This window comes from Hipposideros armiger, unplaced genomic scaffold, assembly GCF_001890085.2.
Source record: "Hipposideros armiger isolate ML-2016 unplaced genomic scaffold, ASM189008v1 scaffold_1258, whole genome shotgun sequence".
Classification (NCBI taxonomy): Eukaryota; Metazoa; Chordata; class Mammalia; order Chiroptera; family Hipposideridae; genus Hipposideros; species Hipposideros armiger.
In genome coordinates, this window is record NW_017732608.1 from 138,188 (window position 1) to 156,652 (window position 18,465).

At 45.2% G+C, this 18,465-nt stretch overlaps 1 protein-coding gene across 1 annotated transcript in view; it reads left to right on the plus strand.

Annotated features, from left to right (window-relative positions):
- The window catches only part of C8B (complement C8 beta chain), a 37,910-nt gene that overhangs the window by 4,190 nt on the left and 15,255 nt on the right, over window positions 1–18,465 (plus strand). The window contains exons 2-7 of the mRNA XM_019633206.1: window positions 2,829–2,985; window positions 5,966–6,107; window positions 8,110–8,251; window positions 10,792–10,924; window positions 12,411–12,608; window positions 16,256–16,496. Coding sequence (XP_019488751.1) covers window positions 2,829–2,985; window positions 5,966–6,107; window positions 8,110–8,251; window positions 10,792–10,924; window positions 12,411–12,608; window positions 16,256–16,496 — 1,013 coding nt within the window. The remainder of the gene's footprint in view (window positions 1–2,828; window positions 2,986–5,965; window positions 6,108–8,109; window positions 8,252–10,791; window positions 10,925–12,410; window positions 12,609–16,255; window positions 16,497–18,465) is intronic.

Below are 18,465 nucleotides of genomic sequence, written 5' to 3' on the forward strand. Positions count from 1 at the left end.
CCTCCCCCCACTTCCCGCTGGTGTGCAGCTCCTGCCTCGAGTAACCGTTTTAAAGCATCCACCTGTGGTTTCCGGTAGAGTCTTTGACCTTTCGTTAAAGATCCAACTTTACTAGGCAATTGATTTTTGCTGGTCTCTAGGGTGGTCATGGAGATGGATTCTGCTGTAGTTAATATTATCCTCTTTTTAGGACTTCTGCCAAGTGAGGATGTATTGTTAATGACCTTGTCTGGAGTTGATATACTGTGTAGTTGAGATGGTGGAAACTATGTGATGCTCTCCCTAATGACTTAATCTTGGACATGGAGGAAAGAGACCTTGCAGGGATACAGAGGGGACGGGTAGAGTGGATGCTGGCCTGGATCCCTTCCAGGCAGCACGGGGCAAGGGACACAGCACAGATTGAGGAGTTCAACAGCCCTCAGCTCCGAGCCCAGACCACCGCATCCCAGCTGTAGGACTCTAGGCCATTTCCTTCATCTGCCCGGGTGGCCATGCGCCATAGCTGCCTGCTAGCATGACTGTCTGGAATCAGTGAGACAGCATGGGTGAAACGCTTCACACAGGGTTTAACATGTCCTAGGTGCTCAGCAAATCTTAGCACTCTTTCTCTTTACCTTTCCTTTTCTTTTTTTCTTTTTCTTTTCTTTTTCTTTTTTTGCCTTGGAAAGAAACCCACATCACAAAGAATCTTACAGTGTTATGCACTCTTTCAGATGAAAGAAAAATAAAAATCTTAATATAGCTATCATATTACATGGGGAAACTGGAGGCCTAGGCAGATGAAATTGCACGTTCATTCATTCACTCTTCTACTGACTCTCCCACTGAGTGTCAGGAACTCAGCAAAAAGCGCAGCCTCATCTTCTAGACATATTTCAGGCCTCCTGTTGCTTGACTGCTCTGCAGATGAGACGTCCTCTGCCTCTTCCCCACGCCCTGCACTGTCCACAACCCATCCCCACTCACCGCTGCATATTCCCTGCTCCCTGGACTGGCAGGGCACAGCCTCTCCTGGTCTGCTGGTGGTGCAACACTCCCCAAGAGCTGATCCTGGACCTACTTCTCCTCCGAAAGTCGTATCCTCTCCCATAGCTTTTCGTGATCAGATCTGTATCTCGCTCCTGAGTTCCAAAACCGTGTAGGAACTATGTATTGAATGACTCCACATAGGTATTCTGTCGGCACCTGGAACTCAGCATGCCCCAACCACATCTTCCCCCATAGGCAACTTTGTTCCTACCCACACACCCACACACCCAAACTGGAAACCAGCATCAGCCTAAACCCCTTCCTCCATCTAACCCACACCCCATCCAATTACCCATCACTGTCTATCCATTCTACCTGAGAAATGTCTCATAACGTCTGTCCTCCCCATTCTCTCTCCCCTGGCACTGCCATAGTTCAGGCTCATATCATTCATTGGGATGACCGCATGAGCCATCTACCTGCTTTTCCTGCCTCCAGGCCCTCCCCACCCCTGTGCAGCCTCCACACAGGGCTCACAGTGACATCCTAAAGCACAGCTCTGGCCATGGAACCTGTATGCTTCTAAACCTTGCCTGCTGGATAAATTCCAGAAGAGCTAAGACATGAGACATGTTTCTCTTTTCCTATTCCAGGATGAACTATGAGTTCCAGAGGCAGAGCCTATGTGTTATATTTCTGTGTATCCCCTGTAGCACAGTACCCTGATTATGGTTTGTTCCCAGCAAATGTTTCATAGACTCTTAACGTGAGAGGCACCTTCAAGACCATCTAATCCAAACCTCTCATTTTCCAGGGACAAAAACAGAGGCTCGGAGATGGGAGAGAATTGCTTAAGATCACACACCAGCTGTGGTTGCATTCTCTGCATATCTGTAGCACTTTAGAGTTCATAAAGTACTTTCACGTACATTTTCTTATTTAATAATAGAAATAGCCATGTGAGGTGGGTATGATTATCCCATTATATAAATGAGAAAAGTGAAGCTCACACAGGTTGTAAAACCAGACCAGGATGACCCAGCTGCTGATGGACTGTCTTCTGATCCAAGTTCAATACTCTTTCGATCACAGCTAGTCATAATGTGAGGCACTTACTGACTATTCAATAATTATTTGTTGGATGAATTAACCTATATTTGAATGATAAGTGAACAGCCTGGCACAAGTGGGTAAATATATGAGGTCAGACAATTAAGTTCACAAACTCATCCTAGAAAAAGTGCCACATACCTCATTGCTGAATATCACTATGGTCACCTTCAAAGTACTCCCCTTAGGAAGCTATGCACCGATGCCAGCACCTAGTTCACCCTTCAAAGCAATTTTGGAACTCTTTCTGGAATGGCCATCAGAGCTATTGTTGTGTTACCCTTGATGTCCTGAATGTCATCAAAATGTCTTCCATTCAATATTTCCTTTATCTTCAGGGAAAGAAAGAAGTCATTGGGGGGCAGATAAGATGAGTATGGAGGGTGTTCCAATACAGTTATTTGTTTACTGGCTAAATACCCCCTCACAGACAGTGCTGTATGAGCTGGTACATTGTTGTGATGCAAGAGCCATGAATGTTGGTGAAAAGTTCAGGTTGTCTAACTTTTTCACACAGTCTTTTCAGCACTTCCAAATAGTAAACTTGGTTAACTGTTTGTCCAGTTGATACAAATTTATAATGAATAATCCCTCTGATATCAAAAAAAGTTAACAACATCGTTGCAACAAGTTGGCGAACTTAATTGTCAGACCTGGTATATTTATTGAATGGATGGCTAGGTGGTCGTATGTATACTTAATTCCCTTCTGATACTTGACTGTCTTCTCTCACAATGACCTTTTAGAAGTGAAAGGCCACACTTTCTTGAGTCAAATGCAATCAACGAGAGCCTTGCCAAGAGTAGGCAGACCCGGAGTGTGGATGCCCCGTTGCTGCCTATCAATTGTGAACTGTCCAGCTGGTCCTCCTGGACCACGTGTGATCCCTGTTGGAAGAAAAGGGTAAGTACCTAGGCCTGGGAGAACTCTTAAGTGCCCGAACCCCTAATCCTCAGCCAGATTGACTAAGGTACCACTGACACTATAGAGCCTCGGTAAATGTTGGCTAATTTAATTAATGAATTCTATTCCTCTGTGCTTCCAAGTAGCAATTCAATTCTTTCTTTGATCTTTCAGTTTTTTGGTGTGTTTTTTTTTCCCAAACACACCTGGCCTTACTCATGTTAACAGCTTTCTAATTAGGCTTCCTGCCTCCAAACTTGCTCTTTCAATCTATCTTTCCTGGTGCAACCAGTGGGAGGCATCAAAAATGCAAGTCTGGCCTGTCTTTACCCAGTTTGAAACCATTCAAAGCCTGCCTGTGGCTCTCAGGATCAAGTCCGTACTCAAGGCATTAAAGTCCTCTGGCCTAGACCTGGCCTACATCCCCATAAAATGTCCGCACTCCAGCACACGGAACACTTGTATCTATCTGACCATTTCACATATCTGTCTGCCTTTATTCATGCTGTGTTCACAGGAATGACCTTTCACTTCCTTCACTGACTAACACCTACTGAGAAGTTGAAGCTCTGCTCAGGGGCCACCTCCTTTGAGGAGCCTTCCCTGATTTCTCAGCCCCATTTACAGTTAGATAGGCACCCTTTTATGAGCTGCAATAGCTCCCCATTCCTCCCATATCCTAGCATTTATCATTTACTTTTCTTTTATTATTGACCTTACCATTAAACTGTGAGCTCTTAAGGCTTATTCAGTTCTGTATCCTCGGTGTGTAGGCCAACTTCTGGAATGTAATCGGTGCTCCATAAATACATGTTGTTTGACCTCATTATATTTTCTGATATCTCTGTCAGGAAGAGAGAACAGTTATTCTACTTCCTGTTAGGCAGATTGGTAAACAGAGGCTCGGAGCAGCTAAATGAGTTCTTGAGTTCACCTGGTACATGGCAAATACTGGCCTTGAGTTCAGGCCACTGGCTTCTTGTCTAGTGTTCTACCAGTCAAAACACACAGTCTGCAGTGTTTGTCCTTCAGGCTGCCTTGTCCTAGGAGGGCTGACCTAGGATCCCAGCTCTGAGAGCAGCAGATGTGTGAGAGAACAGTTGTCATTTCCCCAGCTCCTTGGAAAAGCAAACCAGCCATGGGCTAGGACCCTAAAGAGGTTGTGGAAATAAGCCCAGGACAGTTACACACTTAATCGGATCAATGTGGAGTGCCAGGCAGGATCATTCCGTCCCCAAAGTAGGCTTTATTACTGAAGTTATCAACATTGATCCAATTATCTGGATAACTGCTTCATCAGCACCATAAACTAGGAAGACTCAGCATGAGTCATCCATTCATCCAGCCATCCAGAGCCCTTCACTGGGGAGTTTGCTACACACTTCTCTTAGCGGGACATCATCTCTGTCTGCAGGGTCTCAGGCTGGGGGTTCATCAAAACCTTTCAACTGGAATTGGGAGATGTCTTTCCTCCATCATTTCCACACTTCTCAAACCTATTATGTCTTTGGCACTTGGGGAGAGTCTTCTAGTAATCATCTTTGCAAACCTTATTTCTAACCTTATTTCTGTCCTGCCAGCACTGCCTTCCAGGAATAAAGATCCTCTGGGACAACAAAGGAGCATGGGTGGATGGTTGTCTATATTTCTTTTTTGGATACTTAGATACCATACAAGTAATAACTATGACCGGTTGCCGTGCAATTCTGCAAAGGAGCTGCTAGCCTGGCTTGCCCCCTTTTGTTGCACCAAAATCTTGACTGCAACTAGCATTTAGAAGCCACCCAGATCTGATCACTTCCTTCCCCTGCAGTGGTTTCTCATTGCCTCATAATAAAGTACTAAATCCAACCTTACTAAGGCCCAGAGGCCATGCATCACCTACTCCTGGCTATGTCTCCCTTCATCCCTTGCCACTCGCCCTCTTGACTCTTCACTCCAGCCATTATAAATTTCTTTTTGTTTCTGGGAACAAGGCACATGCTCTCTGGTTTCTTAGTTTTGGCACAGCAATTTCCTCCACTTGAACTGCTCTCCTCTCCTCTCTTCACACCGGCTATCCGTGTTTGCCTGGCATTTCTACTTATCCTTTGGATCTCAGCTCAGATGTCACTTCCTCTTCTCCAAAGTTTGCATCAAGGATTCCCCTCATAGTTTACAGAGCACTCTGTACTTCCTCTACCATGGCACCCCTTGCACTGTGTTGTCACTGTGTGGTGTCCACCACCACCACCATCTGTGACATGCCTGCGGGCAGCCCAGAGGGCATGATTATGATTAAAAACAAGCAAAAGCAAGCATAAATAACACCTCTTTTTTTTTCTTTTACCATTGGGTGGCTCATTCAATATTGTGGAAATTCAATCAATATTCCTGGAATAAACAAACTAGAAGGTAGAGACAGAGAAAGATTGACTGCTAAAAATTATTAATGATAAAAAAGAAAAATAAGTACAATAAATTGAGTGCCAACTATGGACCAGACAATGAGATTTCATATGTACATCTCATAGATATAATTGAAACTCCATAACTGTACATTTAGGTAATTCATTATCTCCATTTTAAAGATCAATAAATTGAGGTCATAGAGGTTAAGTAACTTTCCCAGCATCACCTAACTAGAAAGTGTCAGAGTCACTTGTGGCTCCCAAGTGCATACTTCTGCATTTATAAGATACTGAATAAACTACAATACTTGAGTTAGCCCTTGGGAGTAATCGAGCTGAGAGATTGTGGTTTTGTGTTATTAAACTGGCCACATCAATCTTCTTACTTCCTTTTCACTCGTGCTTATCCCACATTCAGCAAATCTTTATTGATCACTGCAGAGGCAAGGCCCTTGCCCTCAGAGAGCTCACAGTCTAGTTGACATAGTCAGACAAACAGCCAATTGCAACATAGATCGGTAGGCATACTCCTCCACCCCCGAGGCCCCTGGGGCTCTGCCCTGGGCTCACCGTGGTCCTCTCTGCACCAGTACAGACACGCCACCTTGCTCCGGCCCTCTCAGTTCCACGGGGAACCATGCGACTTCTCTGACAAGGAAGCTGAAGACTGTGTTTCCAACGCACCCTGTAGAAGTCAAGTGCGATGTGAAGGCTTCGTGTGTGCACAGACAGGTATAAAAGGGACACAGGGGTGGGACGGAAAAGCTAGCACATTAGGTAATGGCATGTGATGATGGTGGCACTGGCCATTCCTGGTGCCGAAGATCAGGCTCACGTGTCAGGTCAGGTAGCCGCCTTGTCTTCAAATCTCTGACCTCCTTTTTCGTGTATTACTTCATAAAAAACAACCCAATAAAATGGGTGTTGTTATTATCCCCATTTTACAAATTAAAAAATTGAGACTTGGGGAAGTTACTTGCCCAAGGTCATACAGCAGGTGAGTAGAAGAGCTGCAATTAGAAATTTGAGAATTCAAATCACATTCACTGACATTAAAGACACCAAAAAGTATGTGTGCTGGAATCAAAAATCCTGAGTCAAGTCTCATTTTGATTTTGTGACCTAGGAGAAGTCATTTAACATTTTTGTATGTTGGTTCTCTCGACAGAAACTCAAAAGTGATGTGAATACCTTACAGATTTGTTATAAGCATTAAGTGACACCATGGATATGAAAGCTGGTTGCAGACTGTGAGCTCTGCTGGCGCTCTCAGAGGCTCGGGGATAAGGACAATGTGGGAAAGCCTGAAACAGTTAAATAAGGGTGATTAGCATCATTCATCTCTGAAAAATCTTTGATGAGCTAATCCCTGTCTTTTGCATTTCTGCATCACTGAGTCCAGCATAACCCCAACTGTGTGAAATAGTAAAACATTTTTGATTAAAGGAAGGAAGGAAAAAAAGGACAGGTGGATGGATGAACAGAATGAAGGAAGCAAGGAGCACACAAATGAATAATCATCAGTTGCAGAATTAAGTAAACACTTATCTTTTCCACTCATTCATTGGGCTAATTCAAGCAAACTCATGCCTCTCTATTTTTCCAAGTGTCCAGCAAAAATAAGAGTAGTTTGACCCAAATTATCTAGATGGAAGTCACAACGCTCTACATTAACTATACCCATGTATACTGTGCTTTGGGACCTTTCAAGAGTTAGGGACTCTTAGAACTATTTCTAGGGCTTATTGCAGATAACAAAATTCCATCCAATAAATCTGGAAGACTCTTTTACGGTGTGTCCATGGACTCATTATGGCCAGTGTTCCATGATTCTGACCAAAGCCATAATGGCTATTCAGGCAGGCTTTAGTTTAAGTGCCTTGTAAGAAACAATTTGAAGACTAGATTGTTATTCTGCCTTTTACACCCCAAGAACATCAGTTAAAAGTGACCAGACACATCTAAGGAAAGAGGGTTACCTATATTATGGACTTTATCCCCAAAGAATATATAAATAAGAAAGGAAAAAAGTCAGTGGAGAGAAAACTTTAAAGGAAGCAAAAGTGCTACAAATAATTCAAAGCAATTAGTCCATTCATTTTTATAGCCCAAAATGGCTATGGTGTTGAAGGTGGCGTGGGTTAGTAGAAAGAATTGTGATGAGACAGTTATAGGTTCCAATCCTGCTGCAAATATTTACTGACAATGTGCCCCTGGCCCACAAAAACACTAACTGTAGTAACAGCAACATTTATCAAGCACATACCATGAGTCAGTACCGTTCTATTTATTCATTTAAATCCCCAGCAACCCTAGAGGGTAGGTGTGACGACCTCTCTATTTTACAGATGAGTACACTGAGGCGGGCGCTAGTTAACCTATGGAAGGTCACACAACTAGGACTATTTGCAGGTCCCACCAGACCCATCCCTCTCCCTGGCCTCAGGCAAGGCGAGGGGAAGTCCAGACTTCCTTCCTGTCTGGCCACTCCACCCCTGCCTATTCAGCACTTTCCCTTTCCTCACCCTTAATAATCTCCCCTCAAAGTGCGTTCAGAAATACAACACTGGCCTCTTCGGGGGAATAAACTATAAATGCCATTACCAACACACCCTGATACACAAGGACTAGTCAAAACAGAGCATGAAAGGCGCAGACACTATCTGGTGCTCATACCACGTTCATTCCTCTGAACAGCCACGTGACTGCATGTGACATCTTTTTTCCATCCCAGGGAGGTGTATAAACCGCAGACTTCTTTGCAATGGGGACAACGATTGTGGAGACCAGTCAGATGAGGCAAACTGTAAAAGGGTTTTTAAAAAGTGTCATCAAGAAATGGACCAGTACTGGGCCATTGGCAGTCTGGCCAGTGGGTAAGTTCCTCTGTTGCTCTTGTGTAGATGGGAAGGCACATCATTAAATGTAATTCTAGGGAAAGAGAAGGAGGGAGCTGATGGGAATGGAGTTGCTCCTTTTTTTTCTTTCTGACAAGACTGTAGTGTCAGTGGATGTTTGTGGTGCACTGTGAGGACAATTCCAAGGAGCCCCAGGAGCACATCCATAGACAGACACGGGCGACAAGGAGAGCTGAGTTAGGAACACTAGGGACAGAGCTGTGGGTGGGCGGAGACCACAAAGGCTCCACGTGAGGGCTGAGCATCAATGTGTAGTTAGCTCCTGTCACGTGACTGTGAAAGGTGCTTTCTAAGCCTTACCTTTGACTCCTGTTGACAAGCTGTGAAGGAGGTTTTATCTGTTTCTGTAACCCTAGGCCCCAGCGTAGGGTCTGGCCCAGAGGAGAATCTCCTACGTAGTTAGTGAAGGAATGGATTTCCAGGATGGGTCTGCAGTCCATCTGTGTTTCCAGCTTTTGGGACTCTCTGAGTTAACCCAATCCCCTGGCGAGGTCAGAGGAGCACGGTCAGAAGGGACCACACTGGCCTGGCGTTTGCCCCACTGCCACGTTCTGCAGCTTCTCGGCCTCCAGCAGGAAGAGTGACAGTTCCCCTCACGTGCGTTAAAAATCATTGTATGCGACGCCGTGTGGGGAGAACAGTGACCCTGAATGGAATTCACCTTCTTCCTAAACAAAAATGAAGTCTCAACCCTTAAAGGTTGGAAAGAGAGAGAGAGAGAAAGAGAGAGAGAGAGAGAGAGAGAGAGAGAGAGAGAGAGAGAGGGAGAGAGACTCCTCATGTGGGGAAGACCTCCTCTCAGAACCACCTTTTAAGCTACTTCCTATAACCCCCACCTCCTCAGTAAGGAAACTGAGGCCTGGAAAAGTTAAGACACATCCCAGGGGTCATGGCTGTCATTCAGAGCAGACATTCAGAGCCAGCAGTAGAGCCTGACTGCAACCCCGTAGGAGGTGGCAGAGGGATACCTCCTTGGCTCTAGAACCTCAGCTGAGGCACTTGTCTATGTGGGGCTTTAGTTTTGTCATATGTAGGAAAAAAATCAGTCATACTCTTCTTTCAAGTTCTGTGCAGACCAAATAAGCTAATGTGCTTGTAATAAACTAATAAGTGAGAGGCAGCTTGTGTGGTGGGAAGAATACAGACTCTGTTCTTGAACCAGACCCTCAGATTTTGAATCCTGGCCCCACCAGTTGCTGCTGATAGTGAGACCTTGGGCATGTCAATCACCCTCTCTGTCCCTCACTTTCCTCATCTGTATAATGGATATAATAATAATACCTATCTCATAAGGTTATATCCTCATAAGGACTAAATGAGTAAGTACGTGTAAATTACTACAGTTCCTCCACAAAATAAGCAACACATTATATTTAATAAAATAAATAAATATACCTTATTATGCTACATGAAACTCTGTCATAGGAAAGGGAGCCTAAGACAATTCTATTAGGAACAGAGCCCAGGCCAGTGGGCAGAAGCTGAAAGGAGACAGAGCTCCTTTCAATAAAAAATAAAAATTAAAAAAAACATGAACTTTCGGTAGTGGTCAGAGGTGGTCCAGTTGGAGCCCTGCCTTAGGAGGCTGTGAGCAAAATAATGTCTAAGTAGAGACAGGATTTTCATCCTTTCTGCCCAGGGCGTCAGGGACACTACGTAAGGTATTACACTGAGCCATCCACTACTGTCTGTTTACAGTTAGACCCTCAGTAAGTGATAATTACTTCAGTGTCTTGTGATGTGGGTCATCCAGAAATTCAGAAGAAAACCATCTTCAAGGGGCACACAATCTAGAGGGGGCAACAGACACCTAAGTAAGAACAAGCATCATCACAGACCAAGCAGCGTGCTAAGCACTTAACAAATATGGCCCAGGTACTCCTCACAACAACCCCCTGAGGTAGGTATTCTCCTTGATCCCATCTTACAGATGAGGAGACCAAGGCACAAAAAGGTGTGCCCAAGGTCATGTAACTCATAAATGGCAGAACGGGTTTGCCCGCAACCATCTGGCTCCAGAGTCCGTGTTCTTCCCTATTATGCCAAACCAGCCTTGTAAGGACAACAAATGCATGCATGGGGCAAGCACAGGGTCTCACGAGGGCTTCTTACCCAGCTTGGCACAACAAGTGTCAGTGAAGACTACCCGCAACAGCCAATGACAGAGCTCAACTTTGAAAGACGAGTAAGAGAGAAAACACTGAATGACAGGAAGGGCGTTCTAGGCACAGGGAACAGCCTTTACCCATAAGAGAAGGAGCAAAGTACATGGGAAGACGAGCAGGCCTGTCCACATGGCTGGGGACTAGGGTAGGTGGTCATGGTTCGGAGTGGCCAGACATGAAGGGGGAAAGCGGGTTGCAACAGACACGCAGGGCCTTGAATGCCGTGCCAAGGGATTCTGTGAGCCCACCTACCATTTGGTAGGACTACCAGTTGAAATTACGTAACCTGCCGCTTACCCATACCTCCTCTGCCTCTCCGTGTCTTCCCTGCAGGATTAATTTGTTCACAAACAGCTTGGAGGGTCCGGTTCTCGATCACAGGTATTACGGCGGTGGGTGCTCCCCCCATTACATACTGAACACGAGGTTTAGGAAGCCATACAACGTGGAAAGCTACACCCCACAGGTAGGTGACAGCCAGGAAGCCACTGCGAGGCACTGGAGGGAGCACTTGCTGAGGAGCCAGCGAGCGTGGATTCAAGGCCTGGCCTGCTGCCTGCTGGCTGGGCGAGCGCGGGGGCATCGCTTTTTTGCTTTGAGCTTCAATTTTTCATGTGTAAAACGGACGGTTCCTTCCTCAAGACCCAGTAGTGAGGTGGACACGCTGTATATAGTAACAGCAGTATTTGTAATAGCAGAAATTATACTGACCATAATATCCAAAGCTACCATGAAGATAGGAGTACAGCTTAGGATTTGGAATCTCACAGGCCTGGTGGCTCTGCAGTGTACCACCTGTGTAATCCTAAATGCTCTGAGCCTCCATTTTCCAATGTGGCATTTCTCACTCTCGTTGAACACAAAGTGCTTGGCATTATATTTAAATTAGGAGTTATAAAGGTTCTACCCTGCAGGGAGAGGATCAGTGAAATAATGTATGTAAATGCTTAGTGTACACGGTACCTGGTCGCGTGGTGTGTCCTCAGGAAAGTTAACTCTTCTTGTTGTTACAAAGCCCTTGCCTATTAGAACCAGGCATCGCTGTAAGCATTGGAAGCTATAAAATGCTCTACCAACATAAGCCTGTTATGATTAACACACAAACGTAAAAGCAGCCTCACAGAGAATGGGGTTTAGAACAGAGTGTGTTACTGGAAGACACGCACACTTAAGATCTGGGGGGATGACGCTGGGGTTCGAGGCCTGGCTCTGCCACAGGCCCCAGTGTTACTTCAGGCTCAGATCCTTTTCCACGCTGGGCCTCAGTTTCCTCATCTGAACAATGAGGGGGCTGGACTAGATAACCTGGATGGTAGTTTCCACTTCTAAAATTGTGCAGCCCTGAAGGTTAAGCAAACTACCCCGCCTCCTTCCCCCTTCCTACTCCTCTTCTCCCCACACATACTTATCAGGTAAGAAAGAAAAAAATGAGGCTTGGGACAAATGTGCCCTCCCCCACACAATACAGTGCCATCCCCACAACCTCTACCTTCAAGGGCACATGTTAGAACAGCCATTTATATCATCCAGGTTAACATAGCTTCTGACCCAGGCAGGATATATATCTTGAAGTCTCCTCTCTTCATAGCCAATGTGTTTTGAGCACTGTGCCAGGCACTATACAGTGTTGTACTCATATAAACTCAACTTTTGGAACAAGCCCAAAAGAAGGAACAATCATCGTCTCCATTTTACACATGAAGACACCGAGGCATGGAGAGGTTAAGTCAAATGCCCAAAGTTACCCCACTAGAAAATGGCAGTGACGCATTCCACCTCAGGCAGCCTTACGCCAGGCCATGCTCAGAACCAGTTTTGCTTTCTTTCCCTGGCAGCTAAGGTGTTACGGGAACTGCAAGAGGCTGATGGGCTAGGAGTGGATATTTGTTGACTTGTATGGAACTGATATGAATCAAATGGAATAAGGAACATTTCCTTTTTTCTTCCTTTAGACCCAAGGAAAATATGAATTTGCGCTGACAGAATATGAGTCGTACTCAGATTTCGAACGTAATGTCTCAAAGTCAGAAGCCCGACAGTCTAGTTTCAGCTTTGGTTTAAAAGTATCTGGAGTATTTGAACTTGGCCTTAACATGGCCAATGATAACGCCCAACATTTTGTTCGCAGAACTAAACGATTCGCTCATACTGTAAGTACCCCTTTTGTGGCTCTTGAATTTCTATGTATTCATTTGATTTTGTATGCCCATCGGTGTGTCTATATTCCACATTACTACTCCTAGCAACCAATTACATTTCTATTATCTTGAAAATCTTTACACACACACATACATACACACACAGCATGTTCTTTTGTTAACTTGCTTTTTAGAAAGATCAGGCAGCCTTTCTCTAATTATTTACTCTCATTTTCTTTCTTTTTTTTTTAAGATTTTATTGGTGAATTGGGGGAGGAAACAGCATTGGGGAATAGGGGAAGGGGAATAGACAAGTTGCTGTCCTTTTGTTCTTCAGTCTAGTTGTGGAGGACGTCGCTTCACGGGCCCATGTTGGTATTATAATCATTGCATTCTTCCCAGCTGAGGCAGGTCAGTTGCTGGCCATTGGACGGCCACTCACGGCAGTTCATGCTGGCTGCCAGCCTCTCACACTGTTGTTCACCATCTTAGCTGTAGAGGGTGCAGCATCACTGGCCCATGTGGTATCCGAACCGGTGACCCTGCTGCTCAGAGCTCACACTCCCAAGCCGACTCTTAACGAGCCACTCGGCCGACCCTTACTCTCATTTTCAATAAGCTTTTCCCCTTGGTTTTCATAAATTTCAGATTGTAGCTTTGCTAGACCAGTTTATCCCTGGAGACTTTTGAAACCCAGCAACCTGACTTCCATCGCACACGTTCAGCTGGCCTTCCTCTCTGGGGTGTCACCCGAGACCTTTTCTCTGACTTCTTGGGGGCATGTGGTGGAGTTGACCTCATCACCGTACACCTGTTTCTCCTGCCTTCTGCCTGCTCCTTAGCAGTTCCCTTCCTGGGTTCTGATATCCCCACCTGGTCTTTATTTGGTTTGTGGCATCTTCCCTTGTTACTCTGCAGCCAGCCCGGGTGGCCTCTTGTACTCACCTCCCCCCTGTACAAGGACATGAGCCTTCATCTCTGCTTCTCACCTTTTCCTAAGCTCTGACCTGGACCACCCGCTCTTCTGGGCCTCAGGACCTGGATGCCTCACACTCCAAAGCAAGTTCTTCCTCCTAAATTTTCTGTGTGAAATATTCTTTTTCTTCTACTTTTCCAGGCTAAGTATTTCAGAGTCATAGTTGGCTCTCTTTTCATTTCCATATTTGTTGGTCACCAAATCCTTCCATATCACTCTTCAATATTTGTTCATCTAATTCTGATTATATCTTAATGAGCCCGGGCCCTTTCATCTCTTGCTCTGACCTCCTAAAGGGTCTCCTGTCTTCCAACTTGCCCCTTTAAATTTATGTGCTGCCAGAGAAATGTTTCTACAATGCTAATCGGATCATGTCATCTGCTCCCTATTGCTCACAAGGTGAAGGTCAAAGCCCATGACTTGGTGGAAGAGGAGTAATTGGAATGGGGAGTAATGGGATGTGGTGTTGAAGGACAGGTAACAAGCAGATTTGAGGAACCTTAACTTCTAGAGGAAAGAAGGTGCCTTTTCTTCTCTGAGAGTTTGCAACATGGGTGTGACATGACAGAAAATTAATCTGAGAGGTCCATGGAGGAGACCAAGACTACACGTCAACAGCGATTTATAGGAGGAAAAAAAAGGGGGGGGTGAGGGGTTCAGAAAGGTCTCTGCTGCTGAAATACCAACCAGCAGAAAATGAGCAGTAAACATTAATTAGACTGTAATTGCCTTTGCTTGTTTTCCTTATCTTCTAGGCTGTGAGCTCCGTGGAGGCAGAGGCTTTGTTTTGTTTTGTTTTAGATTCAGGGTGGCACTTTGTAGACATCCATTTCAAGACTGAATATAGTGATGAAGGGATAGGACTGATTAAAAGGAACGGACCTTGTTAGGAGAGAAAATGAAGGGTACCATCCATTTACTCTCTCCTTCTTTTCCTCTCTCCCCCTCCTTTCCCACCTCCCTGATTCATAGAGCCACTTACATTGTGCTAGGCACTAAACTAGAAACTTGGGACCTAAAGACAAAAATAACATGGTTCTTGCCTTCAAGCTCACAGCCTAATTAGGAGAAATAAACATGTATGCAGATAACTTATTCCTAACTTTTTAATATCAGTTGTAATACAGCACGGTGTATGCTGTAAAGGAAATAGAAGCAAAGTGCAATGCAACCCCAGGAAATAGAGTGTGTGTCTAGGAAATTCAGAGATGGCATCAAATAGGTGGCAACAGCTAAGAAGGGATTTAAAATATAAGTAGGTGTGTGTCCAGCAGAAAAGGGTGGGAAAAGCATTTCAGGCCTAAGGAACAGCATATGCAAAATTATGTTATGAAAGAGAATGGCAGATTTGGGGAACAGGGAGAAGTTGGATGATGCTTGATGTATGGTGTGGATGGTGGAAAATACTAAGGTATGGGGAGAAGTGGTTGAAGGCTGTAGACGTGGAAGCCAGAGAGGCTATTGGGGAACAGATTGTGAAGCTCTTATGTTCTAGGGAGTTGATGTTATTCTGGAGGCAACAGAGAACCAATTCAGGGTTTTGTTTTAAACCCAGAGGGGCATTATAATACTATCAGAATTTAAGATGTCAGTTCTCATTGGCACTGAAGTCCAGCTAGAAATAGAAGAGAGATCAGTGGGAAATATAATAACCCAAGCAAGAGGTGAAGCCTAAACTATTTAGAAAAATCACAAACAGAGCGCCTAGTGACTTCTTAGGTTGGAAGGGTAAGGAAGAAGGAAAAGAGTCATGAGTCACTGGCGCAGGACTAGACCAGGGTGAGAGCAAGGCAGGGACCAGTGAGGGCGCCTGGGTGGTTGGCAGCACTGGAGCCGGTGTGGCTCTATAGAGCTGAAGGTCAAACTGGCCGAAAGTTTTAAGAAAGGGGCAGAATGTACCTCCCAGACACTTTCCACCTTTTCACCTTTGCCTCTGCCTCCGCAGCCGTATAGGAACCTTTCAATTCAGGTTATATTAATACCCCCTGGAGGTCTGTACTTCATCTAGCGTCACCAACTTTCAATCGATCCCACATGCCAGGAGTCACCAAACTTTTCCTGTAAAGGGCCAGCTAGGAAACAGGTTAGGCTCTGTGGGGCCGTAGGGCTCTGTTGCCACTACTCAGCTCTGCCATTGCAGTGTGACGGCAGCTATGGATGGAAACAACTGGGCCTAACTGTATTCCAATAAAACTCTAGTTACAAAACCAGGCACCGATTTGGTGTGCAGGCTGTAGTTTGTTGTCTCTTGCCAGTCACTGTACAAAGTCTAGCCTTCCTAAAATACCACTTTTACTCTTTCTTGAGTGGCTTTTCTTTAGAAAAGCATAAACAAAGAAGTTGCCTTTACAGGTCAGCAAACCCCGATGCCCATCAGAGTGGCCCCATGTGCCCAGGCTGTTCCCTGCCGCGTCTGTTTCTGGCGCCCTCCCCCTCTCACTCCTGCTTTGCTACTGTAAGGAGATGAGCGAAGAGCTAGCTCTTCCAAGCTGCAAAGGACATCCAAATATTTATGACACATGAGAGCTTGTCAGAGAGGCTGTCTTCCCTCAAGTATCCTAAAGGAACCATAAGATGGATGACCCCGGGCCAAACACATTGGATGGTGTTTGTAAAGTTCATCTTCTTGTTCCAGATTCCTAACTTTAAAGGTCTGGTTTTCCCATGTTGGTATTTCATTTAGAGAAGCAGATTTCTGCACGCGCGCTCCAAACTGGAATCGGCACATTACAAGCTGAAACCCCGAAGCCTCATGCTCCATTATGAATTCCTCCAGCGAGTCAAGCAGCTGCCCCTGGAGTATGGTTACGGGGAGTACAGAGACCTCTTCCGCAGTTTCGGGACCCACTACATCACAGAGGCTGTGCTTGGGGGCATTTATGAATATACACTCATTGTGGACCAAGAGGCCATGGAGAAATCAGGTACCTGGCCCAAGGGACAGTGGCGTTCCTGCCAGGGCACACATGAACCACGTGGATGGATGGGGAGAGGCTTCCGTGTGTTCTTGGGAGAAGAGTTATAAGTTGTGCTCCCAGTTTTCCTTCTCCCTCTCTGGCTATACTTCCACAGTTTCATTTGCAGATTCCTCCTCTTTATTTTTTAACTTGTTAGTACTGATCCTCCACCCAGCCCTCTGTCTGGGCAGTCCTCTTTTCTAAAACTACTCTTTATAGACAATAGCACCTTATCTCATGGCTTTAAATGCCTTCAACATGCAGATAACTCCCAATTTATATATCCATCCTGGATCTTTTCTGTGCAAGCAAGAGCTTATGTCAAAATGCCTCCTTGATAGCTCCATTTGAATGACTAACAATCATCACAATCTTAACATGCCCCCAAAGAGAACTTGTGCTTTTTTTAACCGAAATATGTTTCTTCCATAGTCATCCACATCTCAGAGGGGTTCCACCACCCAACCAGTGGTTCAAGCTAAAAACCTAGGAGTCAACCTTGATTAAGTTACTTTCCTTTCAACCTTGGAGCAAGTCCCATCATCTCTACCCCAAAATTATATATTCTCTCTATCTTTTAACTATTACAATCTTATGCTCACCCCCGGGGAACAGTACTCCTCAAAATGTGAATGTGAATTTTTGAAGAATCTTGTAAGAGGCAGATTCTGATCCAATAAGATTCAGGTGAGCCCCAAGATCCTGCATCTCTAGCAAGCTCTGGGGGTGATGTCAATGCTGCCAATCCATAGATCACACTTTAAATATCAAGGTTACAGATTATTAGCATAGCCTCCAAACTAATGTTCAACTCCCGTTCCTCCTCTACAGTAGGTTCTCCATACAGATATTACAGGTCTGCCCAGCTGCAATCGACTACAAGTCTAAGATGTGATTCCCACTTCTCAATCCAGCATTCCTTCAAACAATATGGCACTTGTCAGGTTTAGCGACCTGCTCTACATCACACAGTTTATAGTGGCAGAGCCAGGGCTTGGTTGTAAGTCCAGGGTACTTGATGGGAGACACATGGTACACAATGTAAACTGATGTCATCGTGGCCTCAGTTTTGCCAAAATCGAGGGTACCTTTATCCACACCAGTGGTTTCAAAAGTGTTCTCCATACTTCCTCAAATAAGCTCTGTGATAAAGTAAGTGGGGGTGACATAACAGATCCCACGTTTAGAGTTTCACAAGCATACTGCCGTAAAATGACCTCTTCACCTCCTCTGATACAACATTAGTCACACTTCCTTCCTTCCCACAGAAGCCCTTTTTTCTTATAAAAGTTACTAAGTGTAAGAATTATAAGAGAGGTTATCATGGGATTCATGTTTCAAGGAACGTGCCTGGGGGAAAACCGATCTACACTAACGTTACTAGACAACCACAGTAGTCAAAATTGCTCTCTTGTCCTTGCGCTAGCCTCCAGGTGCTACGGAAAGGTGCTTACAAGTCACACCTGAGATTTCAGCAAGCCCAGGGGAGGAGGAGGCCTTGGGGAGAATTAGGGAGGGCCAAGTGGAAAATGATCCAAAAAATAAAGAAGAATTAAGGGAAATGGGCCCCTCCTCTTGGCCGGGTACTCTACAAACACATTGTGTACATTACCTCAATGAATCAGCTAACAGCTCTTTCCACTGCACCAGTGATTAGAGAAGCGTGGGTCAGAGGAAGGCAGACAGGTGGCAGCAGCCTGTACTCCCTGGCTCAATCCCTAGAGACTTGATAAGAAACCGCATTTTTAGAAAAGAACTCAGTACTCTCATCCTTCGGTGGGCAGCAAAGCCCCTCAGAGTCTTTGAGGAGGCTGAAAAGGGAAGCTGACATTGGTCTCCTATGAGGTCTCTGCCCTGGGGCAGTAGCTGCCTGCCTTTCTTGTCGTTAAGCTGACTACCCATTTATTTGAACCTGTACGGCCCCCACGACATCCAA